At 35.7% G+C, this 13,708-nt stretch overlaps 1 protein-coding gene across 3 annotated transcripts in view; it reads left to right on the forward strand.

The window, feature by feature from the left end:
• LOC121315017 (F-box/LRR-repeat protein 17-like) overlaps positions 1 to 11,270 on the forward strand; it is a 272,761-nt gene extending 261,491 nt beyond the window's left edge. For 2 of the 3 annotated variants that reach the window (XM_041248866.1, XM_041248875.1), the window contains exon 10: positions 8,237 to 11,270. In XM_041248866.1, coding sequence (XP_041104800.1) covers positions 8,237 to 8,374 — 138 coding nt within the window. In that variant the 3' untranslated portion in view covers positions 8,375 to 11,270. The remainder of the gene's footprint in view (positions 1 to 8,236) is intronic. The other variant, XM_041248884.1, reaches the window with a different exon arrangement.
• The last annotated feature ends 2,438 nt before the right edge of the window (positions 11,271 to 13,708 follow it).

Genomic DNA, 13,708 nt, shown 5'->3' on the forward strand with positions numbered 1-13,708 from the left:
CACTCCATTCACATACTTTCAGGCAGCACTATAATATATATATATATATATATATATATATATATATATATATATATATATATATATATATATATATATATATATATGTACACACACACACACACAAGGATAAACTGTCTCAAGAGATGTGTAATACTTTAAAGAGATAGGTGTGAAGCAGTACAAGCATATAGTGTCTCTGATTTGTGGTAGAATGCCAGTTTGTAACCTTTAGGCTCTCGGTTGAAAACAGTGAATATATTTAGATTGGCTTGAAAATAGGTGTTTCAGATTCCCCTACTACTGTTGCTTATAGCAGTGGTTGTGCAGTAGAAGAGCATTATAGTCTCTGCCCAGACTCTCTGTCTGTAGTAACATTGTGTAATATTCTATTGAATGTAAAATTTGATCTAAACCCAAAACAGACTTTTAACATCTAAAACATGCCAAAAAAGTTATTTGTTTTGATACTAAAACATTATTATTTAATATTAAAAACAGGGTTGACATTTTCAAAGAATAAATAAACTATACAGGTGTTTTTGTTTTTTTTCATAACATGTATAATGTATCTAAAGATATACAGGATAATAGGGTCTATTTAATTGATTTAAAAAGTGTTAGATAAGTGCTGCTCATGTTTGAACAACTCTTTTCATAAAACATTGACATGTTTTATTATTTAAACAGTAACTATGTTAAAATCAGTCACCATTTAGATGAACTGAATTGACCCACATGTACCTAAAATCTTTCTTTTTCACAAAATCAACCCTGGAACACCCATAGTAAAAATATTTTAGAACATTTGACGGCAAGTTTCAGTTAAACCAGCTGAAGGGCCTTGGAATTTCTAAGATATGCAGTTAACATAAATTAGAATGAAACAGGCGTCAAGAGTCTACCCCAAACAGATCAGAGCGACTGCAAGTCCGGAGAAGGCAGGCTCTGTTTGACTCTGTTGATTATGCCACTGCCTTCAGGCAATCGAGCCTCAGTGGAAACAGAATGTTATTGATCCAAACCATGAAAATAATCAAATCAATTCATTTCTCATCACATTTTCATTGCTGTGACCTTCTTTTGTGCTATTTGCCACGTCTTTGAAGTTGCATATTATGAAAGGGGGAAAAAAAAAAACCGTTTATTTGAAAGTACACATCATTTTATTTACAAGTCTGGAAGGAAATGCCAGCTTTAAAGATTACAGTCTATAGCCATAAGGAGTTTAATATACTGAATGACCTGCCCCTTAGAGTTTTATTTAAGGAAAATGATGGTTGTAATTGATTTAAGTTCCAAAAATAACTAAAGTTCTGACTTTCTTACAAAGAGAGCAGTTTTCCATAGCACTGCATTGTTGTATGGATATGAGGTAGTTGTAATTTAGCAGTAGTGAACACTACATTATTCTGATACTGCTATATTAGTATTAAATCGTAGCACATGCCTGTAGTTTACTACAGGAATTATACTACAATGTATTTTTTTTATCTGATTCATTATACACTAAAATCCAGTCCTTTAAGGACTGTTTGCCATCGCTGATGATGAATTTATGCAGCATATGCATATAGGATACAGAAGATCTTGTTGCAATAAATAGATATCGGAGACTGACATACCAACACAGCAGTCTGGTGCCTCTCTGCACCTGTCATTTAAATTACTATCACCACTACAAATGTGTTGAATTGTACAGCATGATTTATTACTGAGATGATGTGCTTAAACTTCTGTCAAGCTTAAAGGGCAAAACTAATTTTAATACCATGCAATGCTCTTTTTAGACAATGAAAGTTCCATATGACTGGACTGGTGCATTTGGTTTGCTTCCAAGCTCCAAGGATTCACAGTTCTCCTGTAAACTGTTACTATGGTTGTTTTAGTATAGAATGCTACCCTATAGCTTCAGGTAGTGGATGTGTTAATAACTGAGCGGTTTAGAGCGAGAATTGTTCCGCTCACTCGGATCACTGATGAAATCTGCTCTGAGCTGCTCAGGGGGAGCGGTACTGAGCATGTCGTTAAGTGGGCTCTTCCACTGAGTGGCTCACTTACTTAACACCCATTGATTCAACTGGTTTCTACTTTGCAAAGCTCTAATCCAGTTTTTAATTGTAAAAATAAGCTTTCACCTGATGAATGAACCTGATTTGCCATAAAAAATTATTTAGTTAGTCAATAATAAGAATAACTGCAGTTGCTAGGACCCTTGTGACCAACACAGCAGAATCACACTGTCTTTAGAAATAGACATGATATGTGCTGTAAAGCATACCTAAAGAATGCTTAGTCTATTAATAATGTAATGATATATTTATTTATGAATTGTATGTGGTTCTGAAGACCAATATAAGAACTATATGTCCTGCAGTACATGCTGTAGAGAGTTATGCCACATGTGCACTGAATTGTTTAAATGTTATAAATCACATGATAAAAATAGGTGTTCCAGTAATGTTGAATGTAGATAAATAAGATACTGTGCAGCGATGCAACAAAATGAATAGAAACTGTACTTTTTAATAGGTATCTTTCACACCACAGATGACACAGCAGGCGACGCGGGGGCGACACCATGGCGACACTGGAGCAATTTGAAATAAATAGGATTGAATCCTATTTATTGCGATTCCTTCATGCGACAACTAGGGAATTGAGCAATTACAGAACACCTTCACCAGGGCGAAGCAGTATCCATAATGACAGATGAAAAAATAATACTGGTACTTGGCGTTGAAAACTACTCAGAGCTTTGTGACAAAGGCCATTGCAATTATAAAGATATAGATGAAAGATAATATATGGTATGAGTTATTGCCATATATGTTGAAATACCATCAGAGAAGACACTCATAATTTCCACATCATGTTGATGCATATGTACCAGTCTTGATCATAGTCTTGTCAACAGCAATTTTTAATAGTTTTATAGATATAGCAGTTTTCAAATCTGTCACATCACGCCTGTGTCACTTCAGGTGTGTGGTCATGTCACTGCAAAAGTATTGGGTCGTATGATAAAAATTAACTTGTTTCATTCTACAATTAAATAATGTCAACCATAAGGCTTTATTGTGTATGTGAAAAGTGAAGAGACAACTAGTTTTCTCTGTTAATCACAAAGCTCTTGGCTGTTTTTTGTTTCTCCTGCTTATTCTACAGTAATCCTTCGCTTTCTACACATTACTGTCTCTTTGTTAAATTTGTATTTTATTTTAAGCTAAAATAGTAATTATGAAGAAAGCTGCCCTGTTCATATATAAGGCAGGGCTTTCAGGTGAATAGCTAAAGACTAGAATATTGGATTGAATAAGTCTTCCTTATCTGTGATATCTGCCTCAACCAACTTACAAATCGGTGACAAATTAATCTCCTTGCTGCTCTGAATGAAAACCAGCCATATCTGATCGAGAATAAAGGAAGTACATATAACTGCCCAGACCATGTGAGGAAAGGAATTTTCTTAAAATGATGCCTTTTAATTGTGAAGACATGGGTTAGATTACCTGCTGGGGCTGCATCGGCATAGATATGAGTCTAAATTGAGTGCTGTGTCTCTGGGGCTTGTTGTCAGCTTGTCCAGTACACAGGCATAACTAACTGGCTTGAACAGTCATCATGGGGCTGAAAGCTGCATGATTTGGTAACTCCCTTTGAAGGAGGATGAGCACCTCAGGCAGTATAAGCCCATTGATACTCAGCATGTGTTCTTTTTACCAACATTACCAGTAACACAATTTGAAAACCGAAAAAAAATCTTTTTATGTCAGTTAAGATTGTGTTAGTTGTTATGATGTTCTAGCTCTCAGGCAGCGAGTTGAGGGCTGATGAACAACATTTTTTACATGAAATAATGAAGAACACAATGATACATCAATGGTATTGAACAAAAAGCAATTGCATGTCTAATAAATTAACAGATTTTACCTGCTCTAAAATAAAATACTGTGCTTCGTGTCAATACTGATTCCCTGGCAAAGCAAGTCATGGCTGAAGACCTTTTTTGTTCTCTTTGAAGGCCATCCCTGTATTGTCCCACTCATTTGCACATTTGATTGAGACACTAAAACTGTAAACTGGCTAAAACAGTAAATTAGAATAGTTTGCATAAAAGAAATGTAAACAGTTTCAAGACAAATAGTCACACAGTTCTTTTGTGTTTGTATTGTATGGTGTGTGGTAAATGAAAACGTGTGTGCTCTGAGTTAACTGCTGCTGGTTAACATCTTCCAGAACACTATTAATTGAGATGCTGAGATGCTCTGGAGTTCTCTCCTGCTAAAATGCTTATGAAAATATCTGAAAGGGTTATTAACTTCCTCCCACTGCATTACAATGCCTTTACATTAGTTCTCTATTTTTGGTCCGCTCATTGCCTTAGTTGCTGTGTTACAGTGTTTGAAAACCAGCAAGAGTTCCTTTATGTAATTGTTCCCCAATCATTGCAGAATCAACGACTTACTCATTTTTTTGCAAGGTTGCCAGGTCTCTCAATTTCAATGTACACAAGATGAGATTACTGGATTTAAACATGAAATACCTGGGAGTTTTTGGACAGGGATGGGAAGAGCTATCAGTGGACAGACTAGTGTCTGCAGACTGCATTTCAAACTTAAACATATACAGCCTGGTCTTATCTGATGTAATAAAAAGGTTTGCTATCAGTGTTTAAAGTGAAAGTTTAATAAGTTTAAGCAGCTGCCTTTTGATTTATTTATTTTTTGTCACCAGATGGTAATAAACTACTTAAGCTGGAGTCTGCATTTGATAAAAACAAAGCATACCAGAGTTTTTTTTTTAATGTTTGTTTACCCTATATTCTTTGAAAACACTGCACTCTCATGCTTTGATCACAGATGATGACATGTTCTCCTGATTTTTATCAGAGATGTATTTTTTTGCTCTGTAATTCTTGCCTTGTGAAAATCGAGCAGCAATGAGTTATGAGAAGTTTGTGTTCCTGTGTTGAACTGAACAGGTACCAGTATAAACTTGCATGTATTAGCATGGCAGTGGGCCCAGAAAATCCTGGCAAAAAATCTGCAAGTGTACAGTGTAATCCTACTTCAAAGCCAGTTATCATCATGCTGTCAAAGAAAACAAGCAACGTGATTTGGAGTTATAGATTGAATGTGATAAATTGTCAGATATTTTTCCACCTATTTGTCCCCACTATAGACAAAAAGCATTTATTTTTATATCAATGCTCTTGTATCAGAACCTAAATTGAGTACTTCAAATTGGAACATATATATAATGTTTGTGTGTGTGTGTGTGTTTGGGTATAAAACACCTACAAGGAGCATTTTCATACATTGAGGAAACTAAAATATTTATGTACCATATTATCTAAATGTTACATGGTAAAATAAACGCAGAGGCACCAAATTGAAGTAATACGGTAATTGTGTTAATTAAAATACCAACTGTTCCAATTTGAAATACTACCTTTAAAATCCAAGATATATATATATATATATATTTATATATATATATATATATATATATATATATATATATATATATATATACACACACACATACACACACACACACACACACACTACCATTCAAAAGTTTGGGGTCACTTAGAAATGTCCTTGTTTTCCATGAAAACATACATGTAATGAGTTTGAATAGGAAATATAGCAAAATGAATAGGAAATATAGTCATTGACAAGGTTAGAAATAATGATTTTTAATTGAAATAATAATTGTGTCCTTCAAACTTTGCTTTCGTCAAAGAATCCTCCATTTGTGGCAATTACAGCCTTGCAGATCTTTGGCATTCTAGTTGTCAATTTGTTGATGTAATCTGAAGAGATTTCACCCCATGCTTCCTGAAGCACCTCCCACAAGTTGGATTGGCTTGATGGGCACTTCTTACGTACCATACGGTCAAGCTGCTCCCACAACAGCTCAATAGGATTGAGATCCGATGACTGTGCTGGCCACTCCATTATAGACAGAATACCAGCTCACTGCTTCTTCCCTAAATAGTTTTTGCATAGTTTGGAGCTGTGCTTTGCGTCATTGTCCTGTTGTAGGAGGAAATTGGCTCCAATCAAGCGCCGTCCACAGAGTATGGCATGGCGTTGCAAAATGGAGTGATAGCCTTCCTTCTTCAAGATCACTTTTATCCTGTACAACGTGTGTGCTCTGAGTTAACTGCTGCTGGTTAACTTCTTCCAGAACACTATTAATTGAGATGCTGAGATGCTCTGGAGTTCTCTCCTGCTAAAATGCTTATGAAAATATCTGAAAGGGTTATTAACTTCCTCCCACTGCATTACAATGCCTTTACATTAGTTCTGTATTTTTGGTCCGCTCATTGCCTTAGTTGCTGTGTTACAGTGTTTGAAAACCAGCAAGAGTTCCTTTATGTAATTGTTCCCCAATCATCTTTTCATTTGGTCTGCGTCTCACGAATGTTTTTCTTTGTGATCACTTTTTTCCAATCTTCCTCTGTCCAGTGTCTGTGTTCTTTTACCCATCTTAATCTTTTCTTTTTATTGGCCAGTCTGAGATATGGCTTTTTCTTTGCAACTCTGCCTAGAAGGCCAGCATCCCGGAGTCGCCTCCTCACTGTTGACTTTGAGACTGGTGTTTTGCGGGTACTATTTAATGAAGCTGCCAGTTGAGGACCTGTGAGGCATCTGTTTCTCATACTAGACACTCTAATGTATTTGTCCTCTTGCTCAGTTATGCACTGGGGCCTCCCACTCCTCTTTCTATTCTGATTAGAGCCAGTTTGCGCTGTTCTGTGAAGGGAGTAGTACACAGCGTTGTACGAGATATTCAGTTTCTTGGCAGTTTCTCACATGGAATAGCCTTCATTTCTCAGAACAAGAATAGACTGACGAGTTTCAGAAGAAAGTTATTTGTTTCTGGTCATTTTGAGCCTATAATCGAACCTACAATTGCTGATGCTCCAGATACTCAACTAGTGTAAAGAAGGCCAGTTTTATTGCTTCTTTAATCAGCACAACAGTTTTCAGCTGTGCTAACATATTTGCAAAAGGGTTATCTAATGATCAATTAGCCTTTTAAAATGATAAACTTGGATTAGCAAACACAACGTGCCATTGGAACACAGGACTGATGGTTGCTGATAATGTGACTCTGTACGCCTATGTAAATATTCCATTACAAATCAGCTGTTTCCAGCTACAATAGTCATTTACAACATTAACAATGTCTACACTGTATTTCTGATCGATTTGATGTTATTTTAATGGACAAAAAATGTGCTTTTCTTTTGGAAACAAGGAAATTTCTAAGTGACCCCAAACTTTGAACGGTAGTGTGTGTGTGTGTATGTGTATATATAAAAATATATAAAATTAGTGGATTATACAACAGTTAGTTGTGGATATTTCTCTGTAAACTGTCCTGGTTGCACTAAGTCTATGGAATACTTTGCTGTTCTTGTCAGTACAGATTGCTGCAGTTGTCAGGTACAGCTTTCACCTCCTTACTTCACAGAGATCAAACTTGCAGTTTAAACTGTCATAATCAAACAGGTCAATTGCAAACTGTGAAATGACAACTTAACTGTCAGATACACTAAACTACTAAAGCCGAGTGTGCATAGAGATAAACTGTAACGGATGGCTAAACAAAATAAAAGAAACTACATTTAAGTTCTGGGTTTGCATGCAGTCCACATATATCGGTTCAATGCGGTTTATGATATCTCTCGGTTAAAGTGTGACACTTGCTTTGAATCTGATTGCCAGGTATCTTATATGCTGTATGCAGTATTTTCTAGGAACCATGCCAGTGTTGCTTTATGTTATTCTTATGGTCTTACTATATTATCCTTCTCAGCATGTTGTATCTTAGCATATGAAATGCTGTTGCCACTGCTCCAGAAGGCAGTGTTATAATATCACCTCTCCCTGCTGCTATCGCAGTAGGATAGCAGTGCTTGACAGTGTCCTGTTAAAACGATACCACCTTTTTTGTAACGCACTTTATTCAGGTTGAAAAAGCACCTTTTTTTATCCAATGTATGGGTAATATTTGAACATCTCTAGAAAACATATGCTGGGCAGTTCTAAGCAACCATAAGACAGTAAAGAAAAACATGAACCTGTACCAATGAACTTGTAGAATTGCCCATCCAATAGTTATCCAAGCCTTCAACAGATTTGGTAAGTGACTTACACTTTCTGTGGATGATAGAAGAGCTTGTGGGCATCTCATTCACCTGCCTTTCTTTTGCCAGGTGAATGAAGAGACCGTGGAGCAGCTGGTTCAGCAGTATCAACACATAACATTCAGCACAGTGATGCAGGACTGCAAGAGGACCCTGGAGAGAGCCTATCAGATGGGTTGGATACCCAACACTTCCACTGCATCATAACCTCCTGCCTACAGAACCCATCATTAATCTGACACACGTATATCCAGCAGCTCTAATGTGTAAGGTTTTTAATAACACATGTACAGTAACAAACCATCAGAAGCCAGGAGTCAACAGTCGACCGGGAACACATTTAAAATAAGCAGAAAACAGGCAATAAATAAATACATAAACAAACAAACACTGTTGAAACTTTTCAAGCAGCATTAAAACGGGATTGAAGTAGCTCTATTTGTACATTTTGTAGCTGTACAACCATAGAGTCAAAATGCATTGAAATACAGCATGTGTCTGGAAAACGCAAAGCAACTGTCAACCAGATGCCTGCTTAGTTTTGTATTTCTTGGTTAAAAACAATACAAGCTCGACAACTGTTGCTACCAGACATTAAGGTTCTTTGTTTTTTTTTTCCAACTTAAAACTAGTTTAGAGATTTTTGTTTTTTTGTATAATCATTTGAACTTTGTTTTTGCCAGATAGTGCTAAGTGTGATTGCAATACATGACTAGATAATAATAGACCAGGTTTACTACCTGTTAAGTAAAACCCGTTTGCCTGAACATGTATAGTATTTGTCGTATACCATGGTATTTTATTATTATTACTATTGTTGTTGTTTAGTAAGAGAACAGAGGAAGTAAACACCACAGGGAACTACACACATTGTAAACCTGGGGATTTTTTTCAGCATTTTAAAATCCTTCCCTTTATTGTATCAGTAAACAATAGTTGTTACAAGACACTATTATGCAAATAATCTGGGTATATTTGTTATTGTTTAAAGTAGAAAAGGCTTGTGGGAAAAAGTGGTAATTAGTATTGTAATTATATAAACTGAATACAGTACCTGGGGATTGTGAAGGAGATGTACGTTTGTGATGGCTTTGTAGAATATCATATTACCCAGATGATCTTTCAGCCTTACCTTTAGACTTTCACCTTTTTGCGGGATATTTTCACACTTGATCCTATTTTTTTATTATTGTTAATGTCATTCTGTGTCCAAGATATCATCAATTGGCATACCTGTCATGGCAATAAATCTCTTGCATGGTTTCACGTCTACCATTTCCAGCATTGTGTTTCAGAAGCAAGGGCTCTGTTTTATTTCCCCTAAAGCCAGAAGAATCCCATCATATTCAGTAGACATTCACTAGCCAATTAAAAGAGAGCCCCTTGCTACCTGCATTTGTGGTTTTGTCTTGTGTGTACTGTCCAGTGCTTCATTAATGTGTTAGTTTGCATCAACTGATTTGGTTCTTGTAACATACCTTAAACTTAAAACTCAGATGTTCATATTTGTTAAATATTCCTAGAACTCTGGAAATTATATAGGTGTCCAAAGGGCTATATTTGTAATTGTGACCTATTTTATTTCTTCCCATAATGCCACCAATATATACAATACATCTAATACTTTTAGACACATTTCGTAACCCCCCTAAAAGACAGCATGTATCTGCAAAAGGAATACTTGACTTGTTTTGTTTGGTCATTTCTCTCTTTCAATAAAGCACACTTAATCTATCCTTCTAATTCATTTAATAAAAAGGTAAAATTGAGACTGATAAATATATGTTCATAGTAAAAGGTCACTGATTACATCTTTTGAAGGATGATACAAATATATGTGAATGAACTCTATAGAACTTATGGGGGGGGGGGGGTCTTTGGGTCAGGTTCCATTAAAATGAAGATATTCCACCTACAGTACAAGTATGATGAAACATTTACTGAGGTTTGACAATAGGCCATGTGCAGGAGATGATTGAATGGGAGTCAGAGGCATAGCATCCATGTGTAGGAGATTATTGAATACAGTGGTGGGTTTCAGGACTACCTTTATTTAAGTGTATTATATAAATTGCCAGGAGTTTGATGTAAATGTACATCTATATCCCTTATACTTTTTCAAACTTCTGGTACCTGGTCACATCAATAATATACAGTACCTGTAACTAACTTAATAATAAAACATGGCAAAATCCTGCTGTGCAATAGGAGTCAGCTTTACAGCACCATAGTTGTCCTTGTTAGAATAGCTGAATAAATGCAGCCTTGTTTTGGTCATGCTTTTGTAGAAAACAGCTTTGAAACATGAGCTCCCATTGAATCATTGCTTGTTTTGATCCTTTGAACTATGTAAGAAAGATCCAAGGTTTTCAAGGAGCATCAAGGAAACGGACTCAATTTACACCATTTCGTTTTGCATTCGGACACAATGTTTGATTATGTTGTTTGAAAGCAAACGTCTTTCCAAGAAGTGTTTTATTGTCTTTAGAGATGAGAAAAGTGTATTTTACTGATGAATTGTTAATTAAATTGTTTGTTATGCACTTATTTGGAAGGTTGTGTTGACACCTATGATTTGCACAGGGAATTACATTAAAACAATCAATACTCCTCCACTTCCAAAATGCAGAAAGTCAGCACATTCGGTTTCTTTTGACTAATGTGTTCTGCGAATGTATTAGATATATCATACCCCAATATGAAACATTGGTTACATGTCATATGCATTTGCGGTCCATCCTTCTTGTCAGTTGTTGAGTGCGACAATGTGTGGACAAGAAGCATCAGCCAGTGCCCAGTAACTCCCAGTTAAGTGTTGTTGTTGCTTGCATAGTTACATTATAAACCCCTTCCTTTTGAGTGGTGTTAAGAAAATCACAGCTGCCAAGGACTATGTAAAGAAGTGTCAAGTGTTTAATAATGGATAAGGATGAACAGTAGTGTGAAAAATGTATTAGAACACCTCAATATGTGTCATTGATGTCGTTTATATACAGTACCAGTAAAAAGTTTTAGTACACTTGCTAGTAACTGGGTTTTTTTCATAATTGACAATGTTTTACGTCGTATACGTTTCTGTAAATACTTGCAAATGAAAACACGTTACAATATACAAAACAAAACATAAGGAATATCAAAGCAATGTTCAAGAAAATTGTCTAAATCTTGGATTCCTCAAAGTACCCACCCTTTGCCTTAATAACTGCCTCACAAACACGAGGCATTCGGTTAACAAGTTTCAGCAGGAAATCCCCCGACATGTCTTCCCAGCTCTTCTGCAGCAATTCCCAGAGATGTAGGGCACTTGTGGGTCGCTTTGCTTTGGCTCTTCTATCCAGTTCGTCCCATACAAGTTCTATGGGATTGAGGTCTGGAGACTGGGCAGGCCAGGTCATTAGATTGAGTTGTCCTTCACTTTCCTTCTTTGCCATATAGTTCTTGCACAAGTCATAAGTACATGTATCATATAATGAAATATTAAGTGTTTATAGACAAGTTTATACAGTTAAAAGCATAGAAAATCATGAAAAACCTGGTTTCAAGCAGGTGTACTCAAACTTTTGACTGGTGCTGTACCTACCTGCATGAAAACCTCGGTGTGAGAATTTCAGTTTTCAGTCTGATATAAACAATAGGCAGTTGTGTGAAAATGTTAGACCACGTTATGCTTTAAGTAGGCTTCTTAATCAACTTATAAAAAGCCTCATGCATTTTACCATTTGTGGCTATGTGCTCCTTTTCTCTTACTATTTTAAATTAATTGCATGTCTGGCTTATTATAGTCATCAATTCAATTAGACAACCACCAATTAGCCTATTTTGACAATCATCCAAGATTTTCAGTTACAGTGGTTTGATTTTATATGCACAACAAATCAAAACAACAGAAGCAAGGGGGTGTTCTAATAAATTTGCACACGACTGTATGTCACTTAATTTAGGGCCAACCTAAAATAAACCTACTAACAACCAATATTCAGCACAACTGTGAGCAGACTGTGACTAGCAGTATTTCATTAAAGAATATCTCTGTTTTAGTCACAGCTGTGATGACACAAACATTGTAATTAGTAGTTTTCCACACATTTCTAAATATGTAGTTGAACAGAAAATAATTAAACTTTGGGCATGTCATTTATTTTTTTCTATGTAGAACATTTGTGCAATGAAATAGAATACGTAGAATAAGCTGTAAACACGCAAATAAACGGTAATGCACAGCCAGTGGTATTTGTGTATGATTAATGTATATATGAATATCATTTCGTACAAATATTACAGGGAGAGTAACGAGATTATGATCTTTTCCTTTAAAAATTGGATGAAAAAATGAATGGACATTAGACATGATCAAAGGTTACAATGATACAGGTGTTTTTTTTTGTTTTTTTTTGACAGATGTTTGAAACCAATTGTTTTAACAAGTTAAAAAGGTCACAGAATCATCTTGACAGGCAGTCAAATGTATTATTTAGTGGGGATCAGAAAGCAAAGAGCTCCGACCTTGAAATCTTCAGTGCGGTCTGTCCACTCCCAGTTTACAGCCTTTGTCAGTTGACCCCCATGTATCTGTGTTTCAAAACTGCACAGATCAAGGGTTATTATTTGCCTAATTTGCACATTGTACCCTGGCAATGTTTAGGGTGGTTAGAGTTATCTGCAATTGTTTGATATGAAATATGCTTGGAGGAAGTGAGACGAGGATAGCAGAATGCAAAGATTTATTTTAATGGTTTTTGGTGTTGTAAATATGAGGGAATGTAGTTTGGGTTGGGGTTTCTAATGTACAGCTATGGCCAAAAGCTTAAAAACAACTCTATAAACATAATTTATGTAGTCAAAGCAACTACAAAATGATGTTGCAAATGTCTACTGGAAGCAATAATAGTAGTGCAGTATTTCATGTTAGATTTCTAATTTTTCATTAAGTATATGGAAAACTACAAAGTGATAGGTAACGTAACACCATGCATATTTCATTTAACTTTATGAAGCAAATTTAGTTAATTTTACAGGGTGATGCAAAACAGATTACACAAAAATACTATTAAATCCTTAAAAGTATGGAGTAAAATAACTGTCAAAAATACTTGTGTGCGTGTGTAAAACAGACAGTTGTACCTGTGATAAAGATGTTGCTGCTTGAGGTCTAGTATAGCTGTATTTCAGTTGCACTGTGCACAGTCTCCTCAGCTGGACATGTACTGTTCCAACATTTTATTAATATAAATGTATATTAATAGTTTATTTTTATATTCGTTGTTTTCAATTGTCTCGGTTCGAACTTCCAGTCATTTGCCACTATGAGGATGATCCCAGGTGGTATATTAAAAGGAAATGGTTTAGGTCAGGGGTCTCCAATCCTGGTCCTGGAGTACCAGTGTCTCCTGGTTTTTGTTCCAGCTGTACCCTAAATTTTACAGGCACAAATCTTATTTTACAAGTGTACACATTTATTTTACAGGCATTTGACAGTTATTTAACGCCATATAAAAGGTTTTATTTTTAGCTTTTTTGTTACATTTTTATTTTCCCACCTTG

Source organism: Polyodon spathula, chromosome 1 (assembly GCF_017654505.1).
Source record: "Polyodon spathula isolate WHYD16114869_AA chromosome 1, ASM1765450v1, whole genome shotgun sequence".
Taxonomy (NCBI): Eukaryota; Metazoa; Chordata; class Actinopteri; order Acipenseriformes; family Polyodontidae; genus Polyodon; species Polyodon spathula.